Source organism: Nomascus leucogenys, chromosome 2, assembly GCF_006542625.1.
Source record: "Nomascus leucogenys isolate Asia chromosome 2, Asia_NLE_v1, whole genome shotgun sequence".
NCBI lineage: Eukaryota > Metazoa > Chordata > Mammalia > Primates > Hylobatidae > Nomascus > Nomascus leucogenys.
The window spans coordinates 81,838,447-81,852,795 of record NC_044382.1 but is presented as its reverse complement, the minus strand read 5'-3'; the positions used below and the strand labels follow the sequence as shown (position 1 = coordinate 81,852,795).

Sequence of the window (14,349 nt, the reverse complement as noted above, 5' to 3'; positions counted from 1 at the left end):
TGTTGAAGGGTGAGGACTCCAGCTCTGAATGGTGGGACCTGGGATACTGCGGTCTGGCCTGGGTCCCTCTGTGGGGTCCAGGGACCTGCTGGGAAGCCCAAAAGCGTCCAGGACTGTGGGGTCTGTAGCTGCAGCCAGTCATCTCACCACAGCTTCTCAGCCCTGGAGCACCTCCGCCAGCTCCCCTAGCTCCCTTAACCTGGACATCATTTCTCTGGACACCCCTGGTGCTGGGATGGGGACCTCACTGACTATGCCTGTGTTCTCTCCTTATGAACCCCCTTCCCCCCACAGGCCTGTCTTTGCTCCTGCTTCCAAGACCACATGATCCATAACTGCAACTGTGGCCACTACCTGTACCCACTGCCCCGTGGGGAGAAATACTGCAACAACCGGGACTTCCCAGACTGGGGTGAGCGGGGGCACAGGGGGATCGGCACTCCAGCCAGCTGGGGCCACAGAGGCTCTGACCATAGAGGAGGGGGCAGAGCTCAGTGCCTTCAGCAGAGTCCAGAGATGTGCCCAGGGTGGCTCCTCCGAGGTCCCTCCTACAATCCCCTCCCAGGCCTCCTTTCTGCAGGAACCCAGCCTTCTCTCTGCTCCTCAATTTCATGAAGCATGGGCTTGAAACACATAGGCATAGGATACACGTGTCCCTGTGGGCCTGTGTCTGTGTGCCACACAAATGCTCGCACATGCGCAACCCTGGGCATGTGGCTGCTGGCGAGTGTGTGCCTGCACTCATGTTTCCAAGTGCACAAGTGCAAAGGCATTTCCATCCTTGCATCCAAATGCACAGGAGCCATTCGTGACTGTGGTGGGTTGCTGTATGTAGTTTACGCACAGGCATAAATCACTTCCAGGGTCTGCATTTGTGCACTCTGGCTTTTGTGCACGTGTGTGTGTGTGTACGCACATGTATGTATAAGGCCACGTGTCCATCTTCAGCAGGTGTGTTCATGTCTATGTGGGCTCACTGGGTCTCTCTGCAAGGCGCTGGGTGGGAGGGGAGGGTGAGGAAGCCATTAGCATGATGGTGGCCTCCAAGGACTCGAAACCTGGAGTCACAGCAGGAAGAAGAGCCCTGCTGGGCTCACAACCAACTGGCACTGAGGCCTGGGAGCCCTGGCGTCTGGAGTCCAACCACCAATGAATGTTGTCAGCAGGGTGCAGTGGCTCATGCCTGTAATCCCAACAGTTTGGGAAGCTGCGGCGAGCAGATCGCTTGATGCCAGGAGTTCGAGACCAGCCTGGCCAACATGGCAAAACCCCATCTATTAAAAAAAAAAAAAAAGAAAGAAAGAAAAAAAAAGTAAAAGAGAGAGAGAATAAAAGAATGCTGTCAGCAGGAGACTCACCACTTACAACCAACACAAACTAAACAGGAAAACATTATTCCTTCCAGTCACCCACCCTTTTGTTCATGACCCCATAACCCTGTCCACCAGGCAGGGATGGGGATGGCCAGCAAAGGGAAAGCTGCTGTGACCCCCCTGAGCTGGGCCCCAGGCCAGGCTGGGGTGAAATGGCTGGAGGTCAGGGGCTGGGTGGGGAGCAGTGATTTTTCATGACACCTCCTCCCGCCACCTAACCACAGAGCCAGGAGAGCAGAGGGGCCAGCCAGAGGCTCAGCAGGGGACAGGGACACTTAGAAAGCCCCCTTAAACCTCTTGGCTGCCTCTCTGTCTCCTGCGCAGCCCATTGCTACTCAGATCTGCAGATGAGCGTGGCGCAGAGAGAGACCTGCATTGGCATGTGCAAGGAGTCCTGCAAGTGAGTGCGGGTGGGTGGGCACAGCAGCGGGCAGGCATGGAGGGGCATCACTGGCAGGGACCACAACAGGCCTGGCCTTCTCTTTCAGTGACACCCAGTACAAGATGACCATCTCCATGGCTGACTGGCCTTCTGAGGCCTCTGAGGTGAGACAGTTGGGGGCCAAGCTCCTGGCCCCCACCTTTGGCTGGGGACAAGTCTGGGCATAAGATGTGGGCTATTTGGAAATTTGGAGGGGGTGCCTTTTTCCCTCCCTCCTTCTCTCTTTCCCTCCTTCCTTCCTTCTTTCTCTGCTTTATTCCTTCCTTCCTTCCATCTTCCTTCCTGTCTTTTCCCTTCCTTTCTTCCTTCTCCCTTCCTTCCTCCCTCCCTCCCTTCTCCCTTCCTTCCTCCTTCCTTCCTTCTTCCTCCCTTCATTCCTTCTCCCTTCCTTCCTCCCTCCCTTCTTCCTTTTCTCCCTCCCTTCTCCCTTCCTTCCTTCTTTCCTTCCTTCCTTCTTTCCTTCCTTTTCTCCCTCCCTTCTCCCTTTCTTCCTTCCTTTCTTCCTTCCTTCTGCCTCCCTCCCCACTTCCCTGTTTCTTCTTTCTTTCCTTCCTTCCTCCTTTCTTCCTTTCTTCCTTCCTTCCTTCTCCCTCCCTCCCCACTTCCCTGTTTCCTTCTTTCTTTCCTTCCTTCCTTCCTCCTTTCTTCCTCCCTCCCTCCCTTCTTTCCTTCCTTCCTTCTTTCCTTCCACCAATATTCTCCCAGGCACTGTGCTATGTACACAGCACGGAATTAGACATAATCCTTTTAATAGGAGAGGGCCGAGATCACAAGGAGAAATAAAATCATTTCAAAGTGTGATTATGGCTGTGAAATAAATAAACAGGTTATGGGAGAGAGTAACTGGGGGAAACTACTTTATTTTTGTATTTTTACTTTATTTTTTATTTTTGGAGACAGGGGCTTCCTCTGTCGCCCAGGCTGGAGTGCAGTGGTACGATCACAGCTCACTGAAGCCTAGAACTTCTGGGCTTAAGTGATCCTCCTGCCTCAGCTGTGGTCCTCAGCTGGGACCACAGGCACATGCCACCAGGCCTGGCTAATTGTTAAACTTTTTGTAGAGATGGAGTCTCGCTATGTTGCCCAGACTGGTCTTGAACTCCTGGCCTTAAGCGATCCTCCCACCTCAGCCTTCCAAAATGCTGGGATTACAGGCATGAGCCACCATGCCCAGCTTCTGGGAAAGCACGTGTTAGATAGAGTGGTCAGAGAAGGCCTCTCTAAAAAGGTGACATTGGAGGCAGAGGCTGAGCCAACATGGGCAGAGCTGGGGAGGATTCCAGGCAGAGGGAGCAGGAAGTGTGAGGACCAGAGGTGGGAGAGAGCCGGGCAGGGTGGCTAGGCCCACCGGGGAAGCGTCTGGAGGCCCGAGTCCTTTCTCCCCTAGAACAGCAGCCACAGCTTCCACTACGACCTTCCTCCTGCTCCTCATCCAAATTGTGGTTCCCCTGGGGGCCTCAGGAAGGGACAGGGCTGTGGTCTACCTCCCCCAGGGAGCAGGGCCATGACTGGGAGGGATGCTGCAGATGGCAACTTTTGCAGCCACCTTCTTGGGTTCCAGGACTGGATTTTCCACGTCTTGTCTCAGGAGCGGGACCAAAGCACCAATATCACCCTGAGCAGGTGAGCCTGAGCCTGGGCAGAGCTGGGGAAGACAGGGAAGGGGTCCAGAAACTCGGGGCAGGAGTTTGGACACAGGGCAGCTCCTCAGACACCTTCTCACATGGGTCAGACCCAGGAGCAAGTCTCGAAGAGGAGGCACTAGGAGTGAGACAGAGGAAAGGCAGCCACAGGGACTCTGAGTCTACCACTTGCTCAGGAGGAGCCTGTGCTTCCCTCTGTCACTGTCCATCCAACCAGCCATCCATTCATCCTCCATCATCTACCCATGCACCCAGCCATCCTCCACTCACTCATCCTCCATTCTCCCATCCACACACCCAGCCATCCTCCACCCATTCATCCTCCATCATTCACCCATGCACCCAGCCATCCTCCACTCATTCATCCTCCATTCTCCCACCCACACACCCAGCCATCCTCTACCCATTCATCCTCTTCATCCACCCACGCGCCCAGCCATCCTCCACCCATTCATCCCTCCATCATCCACCCCTCCATTCTCCCACCCACGCACCCAGCCATCCTCCATTTATTCATGGATCTCTCCATCCACTCAACACAAACACTAGTTGAGCACAAGAAAGACAGACAGTCCAAGCTAGCAGGAGTCTAGGGGGCAAACATATGCAAAAAGGGCTTAAGGAGAGGAGGGTCTGTACAAGCCCCCTACTCTAGGAGTACAGCAGGGAAGGAGCCTCAGTCTGCCTGAGAGGTAAGGGAGGTCTGCGTAGGGAGATGGCTTTGAGTGAACTCTCCAGGGAGGAGTAAGTGCTGTTCAAATAAGAAGAGGTACCAATGTCCAGGCAGAAGACAAAGCTTGAAAGCCTGGAGGCACGAGACAGCACAGCCTTTCTGAGGACCATCAGGTGGGAGGGGAAGCCCACACAGCCACCCTTCTCTGTCCCAGGTGCAGTGAAGGCGCTCAAGGCTCAGTGAAGAGCTCTGTGCAGAGTCACTGCGTATAGCCCAGGCCACCCTGAGGGTACAAAGTGAGGAGCTCAGAGCAGATCTTGGGGCTGTCCCAGGCCAGAGTGTCCTGTAGGGAACTGGTAGGCAAGGGATGGAGAAAGGGGGCCATAGGATGGGTGCTGGGCAGAGATGCCCAGAGGGGCTGGGAAGGGCTGCACTTGCAGTTCTTGTTTGGACTTCACCACTCATGGGGGCATGCATGAGAGAAGCTCAGGACAGAGGAGGGCTGGGGCGGCCATCCTTGGCTGCTTTCCTGTGTGCATGTGTGCACGTGTGCATGTGTGCATGGGTGTGTGGGTGCATGTGTGTGCATACATGTGGGTGTGTGCACGTGCATGTGTGTGCATGTGTCTATGTGCATGTGTGTGTGTGTGTCTGTCTGTAAGGGGGATACATTAGTCCCAGCCCTTCTCACTGCCTCCTGCAGGAAGGGAATTGTCAAGCTCAACATCTACTTCCAAGAATTTAACTATCGCACCATTGAAGAATCAGCAGCCAATAACGTGAGTTTAGGAGGCTCCTGATACCCCAGCCCTGCCCTGCCCTGACCCGACCCCTGCACCCTGAGGGTGGGGAAAGGGTTCTGAGTCCTATGGAGGAATTATGAAGATCCCTAAAGCAGTCCCAAGTTATTCCCCTGGGCCAAGATGGTCACCCCCTCCCATTCCCACCCAAGAATTACCTCCCAGGAAGCTGTGAGGCTGGGCTAGAGGCAAGAATGTGTGGCCTGAGCTCACCCCAGCTCCCCATTCTCCACAGATCGTCTGGCTGCTCTCGAATCTGGGTGGCCAGTTTGGCTTCTGGATGGGGGGCTCTGTGCTGTGCCTCATCGAGTTTGGGGAGATCATCATCGACTTTGTGTGGATCACCATCATCAAGCTGGTGGCCTTGGCCAAGAGTCTACGGCAGCGGCGAGCCCAAGCCAGCTATGCCGGCCCGCCACCCACGGTGGCTGAGCTGGTGGAGGCCCACACCAACTTCGGCTTCCAGCCTGACACGGCCCCCCGCATCCCCAACACCGGGCCCTACCCCAGTGAGCAGGCCCTGCCCATCCCGGGCACCCCGCCCCCCAACTACGACTCCCTGCGTCTGCAGCCGCTGGATGTCATCGAGTCTGACAGTGAGGGCGATGCCATCTAACCCTGCCCCTGCCCACCCCGGGTGGCTGGAACTCACTGAGCAGCCAAGACTGTTGCCCGAGGCCTCATTGTATGGTGCCGTCTCCAAAGGGTCGGGAGGGTAGCTCTCCAGGCCAGAGCTTGTGTCCTTCAACAGAGAGGCCAGAAGCAACTGGCCCATTCCCGGCCAAGGGCTCCGTAGAATCACGGTGCTGGTACAGGATGCAGGAATTAATTGTATCTTCACCTGGCTCCTACCCTCGCCCCTACCTGTCCTGATCCTGGTCCTGGCCAGGCCCTGGAGACCCCTCGGAACACCGTCTCCTGGTGGCAGGCCACTTCCCTCCCAGTGCCAGTCTCCATCCACCCCAGAGAGGAACAGGCGGGTGAGCCATGTGGTTTTCTCCTTCCTGGCCTTGGCTGGCCTCTGGGGCAGGGGTGGTGGAGAGATGGAAGGGCATCAGGTGTGGGGACTCTGCCAAGTGGCACCTGATTTACTCTAGAAAATAAAAGTAGAAAATACTGAGTCCAGCTGTGTTATTTGTTTGGGCAGCCGAGGTGCCCTGATGGCAGAAGGGCATCCATAGTGGCTTGAGAGAGACCCAAACTGGTTTAAGGGAAAGGGTCTCAAGCCCCTCCTTCCACTGCCAGCTCCCAGGCCGACACTCACTGGTCCCTGCCTGGGTTGTGTGCCCATCTCTGACCCAGTCAGTGTGGCCAGTTAGATAAGCTGCTCTGATTGGTCACACCTGAATTCATCTGCCCAGACCTGAAGCCAGTTTGGCCCCCAGGAGAATCACATGGTCCAAGGGCAGTGGGGGCACAGTACCCAGGGTTGCCAGATAACAATCAGGCTGCTTGGTTGAATTTGAATTTCAGATAGACAAACTAAATTTTTTTTTTTTTTTTTGAGATGAAGTATCGCTCTCGTTGCCCAGGCTGGAGTGCAGTGGCGCAATCTCGGCTTACTGCAACCTCTGCCTCCCGGGTTCAAGTGATTCTCATGCCTCGGCCTCCCGAGTAGCTGGAATTACAGGCGCGTGCCACCATGCCCAGCTAATTTTTGTATTTTTAATAGAGACGGGGTTTCACCATGTTGGCCAGGCTGGTCTCAAGCTCCTGGCCTTAGGTGATCCACACGCCTCAGCCTCTCAAAGTGGTGGGATTACAGGCATGAGTCACCGACCCCGGCCAAAAAACTGATTTTTTAGTATATGTACATCCATGCGATACTGGAGACACATACAAATAAATCATTTGTTGTTTTTCTTGAGCATTTTATACATATATATTTTTATAGAGATGGGGTGTCACTGTGTCACCCAGGTGGGAGTGCAATGGCATGATCATAGCTCACCGTAGCCTGAAACTCCTGGGCTCAAGCCATCCTCCCACTTCAGCCTCCCAAGCAGCTGGAATTACAGGTGTGTAATAACATGCCTGGCTAATTTTTTTTAATTAACACTTAATTTTAATTTTTTTCATTCTACATTTTTAATTGCTAAATACAGTCCCCCAAAATCTTAAGGTCCCCAAAGAGAGATCAGGGAGCTGTCACCAAAGAAGAGTATGGTCTGGCAGGTGCACACACAGCACTGCAGCACCCTGCTGTCGCCTACCAGGCCCCTGGTAATGAAGGAGAGGCTGGCTTAGAGCCAGAGCCTCTGAGGGCCCAGCCTTCCTGGCCTAGGTCACCTGCGTCCCTTGGTCTGGAAGGTAAACAAGCTGGCCTCCCATCAAGTGCTCAGGATGGCACCTGTGGAAGAAGGAGGTGCCACAGAGTCGGTGCCACTTCAGTCAAAGACAACGTTGTTAGGGGCTGAGTAGGGAGGGCTGAGTAGGAAACTGGGTTTCCCAGCTTGGGCCTGGCTAGTCCGCAGGCTGGGCCCACAACTCTTGGTGGTTACCACACTTACTAGTGTGATTACTGCTTTTATTACTAGCAGTAGTAGTTGTGGCCACACTCACTGCTACCATTTGTTGTTATTAAACAAGGACTACATTGGATCAAGTACTTATCATATGCCAGGCACCATGCCAAGAACTTTTTAAATCTTATTTCATTCTCATAACCACTGAGAGATAGTATAATAGCATCCCATTGCACAGGTAAGTACACTGAGGCTTAAGAGGTGAAGTAAGCTACTCGAGGTTTGTAAGTGACAAAGCTGAGACCCCAGCCTCACCCTCTGGGTGCCAATGGTCATAACAATACCAGTCCCTTACAGGAGCCCAGAGCTTTCGTATTGTCTTATTTGAAGCTATGGGGTATTATTATCTACCCCGCGTGACCCCTCTTCAGTTACATGTCAGTTTGAACAGGCTTAAGCTACAAACGGAATTCATTAGCTCTTGCAGTAAAAGGATTTCAGGCATGGCTGTATGCACGGGCTCGCCTAGATCTGGGGTTTCTTTTTTCCTTTTTTTGAGATGGAGTTTTGCTCGTTGCCCAGGCTGGCGTGCAATGGTGCAATCTCAGCTCACTGCAACCTCCGCGTCCTGGGTTCAAGCGATTCTCCTGCCTCAGCTTCCCAAGTAGCTGAGATTACAGCTGCCCACCACCACGCCTGGCTAATTTTTATATTTTAGTAGAGATGGGATTTCACTATGTTGGCCAGGCTGGTCTCGAACTCCTGACCCCAGGTGATCCACCCACCTTGGCCTCCCAAAGTGCTAGGATTATAGGCATGAGCCACCATGTCCAGCCTAAGGTTTCTTTTTTTCTTGTTTTGAGACAGGGTCTCACTCTGTTGCCCAGGCTGTGGTGCAGTGGCACAATCACGGCTCACTGCAGTCTGGACCTCCTGGGCTCAAGCAATCCTCCCATTTCAGCATCCCTGAGTAGCTGGGACTATAGGTGTGCACCACCACGTCCGGCTAATTTTTGGATTTTTTGGAGAGGGGGTCTTCCCATGTAGCCCAGGCTGGTCTTGAACTCTAGGCTCAAGCGATCCAGCAGGCTCGGCCTCCCAAAGTGCTGAGATTACAGGTGTGAGCCACCACACCTGGCCCTATCTGGTGATTCTGTGTTGCCGTCCTTCTTAGAAAGGTTTCCTCCATGTGCTGTTCTTTCTGAATATCTCTTTACACCTGCTGTTGCAGCCCTGTCCCCTCAGCACAGCAATCCCAGGGGGAAGAAAGCTCTCCCTGAACATTTTCCCAGCAATAGCCCCAAGAATGAGGCTTGTTTGGACCCACCCAGGGCCCACGATCATCCTGAACAGGTCACGGCAACAGGGAATGGATGGAGATGCTGCCTGGCCGGCCCTGAGTGAATCTATGGAGGGCGGCCCTTTACAGACACCTGTAAGAGGTCCTGTTCAGAGACATTTTGGAGCTGCCTGTAGATTGTGAGATCAGGACCAGGCTGAGGGTGAGCATCAGCTTGCCATCCCTGCTGTCAGTGGGCCATGAGGGCCAGGCTGTGGTGCAATGGCCTCATTGCTAAAAGCGGGCTCCAAGTCATTCTCCTGTCCTCTGGATCTAGCGGAGAGAAATGCTGTCCCACTCCTACTCTGAGATCCCTTTTTTTACAGCTGGAAACTTAGGCCTGCGGAGCCCAAATTGCCCAAAAACAGCATTCTGTAATTCCCAACTCTACCCCAAAAGGAAAGGTGGGTTACAGATGCCAGAAGACTATGAAATTAACATTGTGGGCTGGGCGCAGTGGCTCATGCCTGTAATCCCAGCACTTTGGGAGGCCGAGGTGGACGAATCACTTGAGGTCAGGAGTTCAAGACCAGTCTGGGCAACATGGTGAAACCCCATCTCTACTAAAATACAAAAATTAGCCAGACATGGTGGCGCATGCCTGCAATCCCAGCTACTTGGGAGGCTGAGGCAGGAGAATTGCTTGAACCCAGGAGGCAGAGGTTTCAGTGAGCCGAGATCACACCACTACACTCCAGCCCAGGCCACAGAGCGAGACTCAGTCTCCAAAAAAAAAAAAAAAAAAAAAAAAACAACGAAATTAACTAACATTGTGTACATGTGGCCACCACCACTGTATTTCAGCGGCTCTTCAAATAACCCTATGAGTTAGGTACCATTTTGACTCCCAGTTTTCAGATTAGGAAATGAGGCACGAAGAGGTGAGGTGACTTTTCCAAGGTCACACAGCAGCTGGGAGGTGGTGAAGCGTTGAATCAAGCCCAAGCCTGTCCCACTCCACAGCCTAGTAGCTCTCAAGAGCCCAGCACAAAGCTCACCACAAAGCTTCCACTTTCGAGCAGCATGTGTCACCTTCCAGGTTTCTGGCTCTCGCTTCTTCGTGGCAATAGCCAGGCTCAAACCCTGCCAGGAACAACCTGTGATCCACCACATGAGAAACCAAAATATTTTTCTTTGTGTGGGTTTGAAGCCGATGCTGTCGGGGCCAGCCAAACTGGTTCTGAGGATGTGAGGATGGCATGTGTGGGAAGCCCTGTGAGGACAGAGCTGGTGGGACACTGGCCCTGGCAACCCAGTGGGGCTGGTTCAAGAGTGGCCTTGGAGGCTGGGCGCAGTGGCTCATGCTTGTAACCCCAGCACTTTGGGAGGCCGAGGCAGGCAGATCTCCTGAGGTCAGGAGTTCAAGACCCGCCTGGCCAACATGATGAAACCCCATCTCTACTAAAAATACAAAAATTAGCCAGACATGGTGGCATGTGCCTGTAATCCCAGCTACTCAGGGGGCTGAGGCACGAGAATCACTTGAACCCAGGAGGCAGAGGTTGCAGTGAGCTGAGATCACCCCACTGCACTCCAGCCTGGGCGATAGAGCGAGACTCCATCTCAAAAAAAAAAGAACGGCCTTGGGGATGGCAGGGTCACTCTAGAGGGCTGGCCTGGGTGACCTGCCAGCCCGCTGGGATGAGGTGTCCCGCCACGTGCCGTGTCCAACATGAGGAAGGCTGCCTGACAGCCGGGCAAGAGTATAGGTGCCGCGGTCACCAGGCTCACTCTGAACTCCGGCCCTGTCACGTGGTAGTTGAATGGCTCTAGGAAAGTCCTTAAACCTCGCCATACTGTGGATAAGACTCCCTGCCTCCCAAGGCTAGAGTGAGGTCTGTTTATTTATTTATATATTGATTGATTGACACAGGGTCTCACTGTCACCTAGGCTGGAGGGCAGTGGCGAGATCATAGCTCATTGCAACCTCCAATTCCTGGGCTCCAGTGAGCCTCCCGTCTCACCCTCTTGAGTAGCTGGGACTACAGATGCCCACCACCAAGCCCAGATAATTTTTAAAAATTTTGTATAGAGATGAGTCTTGCTCTGTCACCCAGGCTGGAGTGTAGTGGTGCAATCTTGGCTCACTGCAGCCTCAAACTCCCAAGCACAAGCAATCCTCCTGCCTCAGCTTCCAAAGTAGCTGAAACCAAAGGTGTGCACCACCACAGGCTAATTGTTGTATTTTTTTTTTTTTTTTTTTTTTTTTGTAGAGACAAGGTCTCACTATGTTGCCCAGGCTGGTCTCAGACTCGTGGCCTCAAGCCATCCTCCCGCCTCAGCCTCCCAAAGCCCTAGGATTACAGGCATGAGCCACCATGCCCAGTCTGTGGTGAAGTTTAAGTGAGACATCCCAGAGAGAGGCAGAGCTCAGCCCAGCCCCTGAGACCCAGGCAGGGCTCAATTCCAATGACAGCCCCTGTGACAGACACCACTGCCATCCCCTTTCTTTCTTGTTAACAGAAACCCAATCAAGGCAGCCAATAAGCCCAGCTCAGGCTATAAATCCTGATTGGTCTAAGCCAGTGTTTCTCAACTGGAGGAAGTTTCTGGAGACATTTTTGGTTTCACAACTAGGAAAATACTACTGGCATCTAGTGGGTCAGGAAAGTTAAACAGACTGCAACGCACAGAACAGCGTCAAACACAGAGCTGTCCAGCCCAAAACGTCAATAGCCAAGGCTGAGAAACGCTGGTTGAAGCCAGCCTGGGCTTTGCTGCCTCCTTTGTAGCGGGGACGCCTCGTGACTGAGAAACGGCCAGTGAGGGCTAGGAGAAGGTCGGTCAGGGCTTCCAGGGAAGCTGCCACTTGCATGATAGAAGGGACAGAATTGCTGCTCTACTTTCTCTGTTCCCTTCTTCCCTGAATGGAGATGCAGCACCTGCAGTTGCAAGAGTCACCTGCCACGATGTGGCCTCCAGCACATGGGGCAAAGTTTCAAATCACAGGGCCTGACTCCAACCAGCCACTAAATCAGTGCCTGTAGCCATCACTCTTTTTTTTTTTTGAGATGGAGTCTCACTCTGTCACCCAGGCTGAAGTGCTGTGGCACGATCTGGGTTCACTGCAACCTCCACCTCCCGGGTTCAAGCAATTCTCCTGCCTCAGCCTCCAGAGTAGCTGGGATTACAGGCACGCATCACCATGCCCAGCTAATTTTTGTATTTTTAGTAGAGACGGGGTTTTGTCACGTTGGCCAGGCTGGTCTCGAACTCCTGACCTTAGGTGATCTGCCTTCCTCAGCCTCCCGAAGTGCTGGAATTACAGGCGTGAGCCACCGTGCCCAGCCACCTTTTACTTCTTTTTTATTTCTTGTTATCAAGAAAAATTAATTTCTATGTAAGTCACTCAAATTACGTTATTCCATTACTTATAGCCAAATATAATCTTAACAGACGCTATTAATGAAAAACACTGATGTTCATACACCATACATTTTAAAAGAGAAAAAATGTGGGCCAGGCACAGTGGCTCATGCCTGTAATCCTAGCACTTTGGGAGGCCAAGGCAGGAGGATCACTTGGGCCTAGGAGTTCAAGACCATCCTGGGCAACAAAGCAAGATCCCGTTCCTACAAAAAATGTTTTAAAAAATTAGCCAGGTATGGTGGTCCCCATCTGCAGTCCCAGCTACTTAATGGGCTGAGGCAGGGGAGTCGCTTGAGCCCAAGAGTTCGAGGCTGCAGTGAGCTGCGATTGTGCCACCACACTCCAGCCTGGGTGACAGAGTGAAACCTTGTCTCAAAAAAAGGAAAAAAGTGAAAGCCTAATTCCTTACCATGGCTGACCAGCCCCCTTATGATCTGCCAGCTTCTCCAGGGATACTGCTTCACCCTTTCCTCCATGAAGCCCCTCCTTTCCTGCCCCAGCTGCCCTTGGACATGCCTCAGGGCCCGGTCTGCACCACTCCCTGGGCCTGAACGCGCCTCCTCCTTCACTCTCTGCCACATGGCTCTTACTCTGAAGGTCTCAGGCTGCCCACTTTATGCAGTACCAGCTTCCACCCTGACACCTGCTTTTCTGCTAGCACTTACCTCTGAAATTATCCCCATTTACCTTCTTCTCCCTCCCTCTCCCACTGAACATAAGCTACAGGGGAGGACCTGTATCCCCAGACATCCCCAGTGCGCACAGCATGGCAGACATGTGGGAAGCACTAAAAAATGCATTGAAGAAGGAAGAGGCCGGGCGCAGTGGCTCTTGCCTGTAATCCCAGCACTTTGGGAGGCTGCGGCAGGCGGATCACTTAAGGTCAGGAGTTTGAGACCAGCCTGGCCAACACGGCAAAACCCTGTCTCTACTAAAAATACAAAAATTAGCCAGGTGTGGTGGCAGGTGCCTGTAATCCCAGCTACTCGGGAGGCTGAAGGGGGAGAATCACTTGAGCCCAGGAGGCGGAGGCTGCAGTGAGCCAAGATCACACCACTGCACTCCAACCTGGGTGAAAGAGTGAGGGGAGAAAAAAAAAGAAGAAGGAAACAGTCTTCTTGCATTTCACAGTAGTTGTTCATTCCATTTTCAAGATCTGATCCTTTAAAAAAATTACCTAAAAAGTCTTCTCTGATAAATAATACATCTTTAATTTACAACTCTTTTTGATTATACAAATGAACCAAGCCTCTTTTTTTTTTTTTTTTTTTTTTTTTGGAGACAGAGTCTCGCTCTGTCGTTAATTATTGTATTTTTAGTAGAGATGGGGTTTCACCATGTTGGTCAGGCTGGTCTCGAACTCCTGACCTCGTGATCCATCTGGCTTGGCCTCTCAAAGTGCTGGGATTACAGACATGAGTCACCATGCCCAGCCGAACCAAGTCTTTTTAAAGTAACTTCTGCCCAATCTTGGGCAGAGTTTCTGAGCAAATCTGTGCTGGCCAGTCACAGAACAGTAGCCCTGGCTCTCTTGGTGGTCGGGTGTGCGGTGGGGTCAGTAATTCACACTCCGCATGGTGGCCACGGTGGTGGCCAGGCGACGGGGCAGGCCTTTGCTGACCTGTCTGTAGTCCTCAGGCCTGGTCTTCAGGAGCGTCACGATGTGCTGGAGGGTGCGGGACGGCTGCAGGCCCAGGGCATCCATCACGTTGATCAGATAGTCTATGGGGGCAGAGAGGAGACAGACAGAGCTCCACAGACACAGCACCAAGCAGGTCAGAGCCCCACAAGGCCTCCCCTGAATACGAAACAGAGAAGCTGCCCTGCCAAGTCCCTAGATGCGGGGTGCCAACCCTGCCCTCAATAGGCAGTACCCTTTACTCACCAGGTTCTTCCCACAGTGTCAGACCAGACTGTGAGCTTGGCTTGAGTCTAGGAACTCTAATTTAATAAAGAACTAACCAACATCACTCCCCTCCCCATCCACACACACATACACACTCACATGCACACACACTCACATGCACACACACTCTCACATCCACACTCACACACTCACATGCACACTCTCACATCCACACTCACATGCACACACACACTCACATGCACACACCGCCTTCAGCACCAGTCTGAAGGACCAGCTGACCTCACTCAAAGCTCTGTTCTGGGGACTCCTGGTTCCCAGGCCTGGCCCCCGGTGTATCCACTGACCACTTGGAAAACCCAGAGGGCCAGGAGACACAC

General features: G+C 53.0%; 2 protein-coding genes across 6 annotated transcripts in view; one reads left to right on the top strand and one right to left on the bottom strand.

Moving 5' to 3' along the window:
* SCNN1B (sodium channel epithelial 1 beta subunit) overlaps nt 1-6,056 on the top strand; it is an 85,366-nt gene extending 79,310 nt beyond the window's left edge. Inside the window, exons 8-13 of one of the 2 annotated variants that reach the window (XM_030799791.1) lie at nt 295-412; nt 1,698-1,773; nt 1,862-1,919; nt 3,377-3,438; nt 4,835-4,910; nt 5,167-6,056. In XM_030799791.1, coding sequence (XP_030655651.1) covers nt 295-412; nt 1,698-1,773; nt 1,862-1,919; nt 3,377-3,438; nt 4,835-4,910; nt 5,167-5,547 — 771 coding nt within the window. In that variant the 3' untranslated portion in view covers nt 5,548-6,056. The remainder of the gene's footprint in view (nt 1-294; nt 413-1,697; nt 1,774-1,861; nt 1,920-3,376; nt 3,439-4,834; nt 4,911-5,166) is intronic. The other variant, XM_030799788.1, reaches the window with a different exon arrangement.
* A 7,167-nt stretch (nt 6,057-13,223) lies between these two features.
* Nucleotides 13,224-14,349, bottom strand: part of COG7 (component of oligomeric golgi complex 7) — a 65,839-nt gene continuing 64,713 nt past the window's right edge. For all 4 annotated transcript variants that reach the window (XM_030799772.1, XM_030799776.1, XM_030799778.1 and 1 more), the window contains one exon: nt 13,224-13,827. In XM_030799772.1, the coding sequence (XP_030655632.1) occupies nt 13,661-13,827 (167 nt within the window). In that variant the 3' untranslated portion in view covers nt 13,224-13,660. The remainder of the gene's footprint in view (nt 13,828-14,349) is intronic.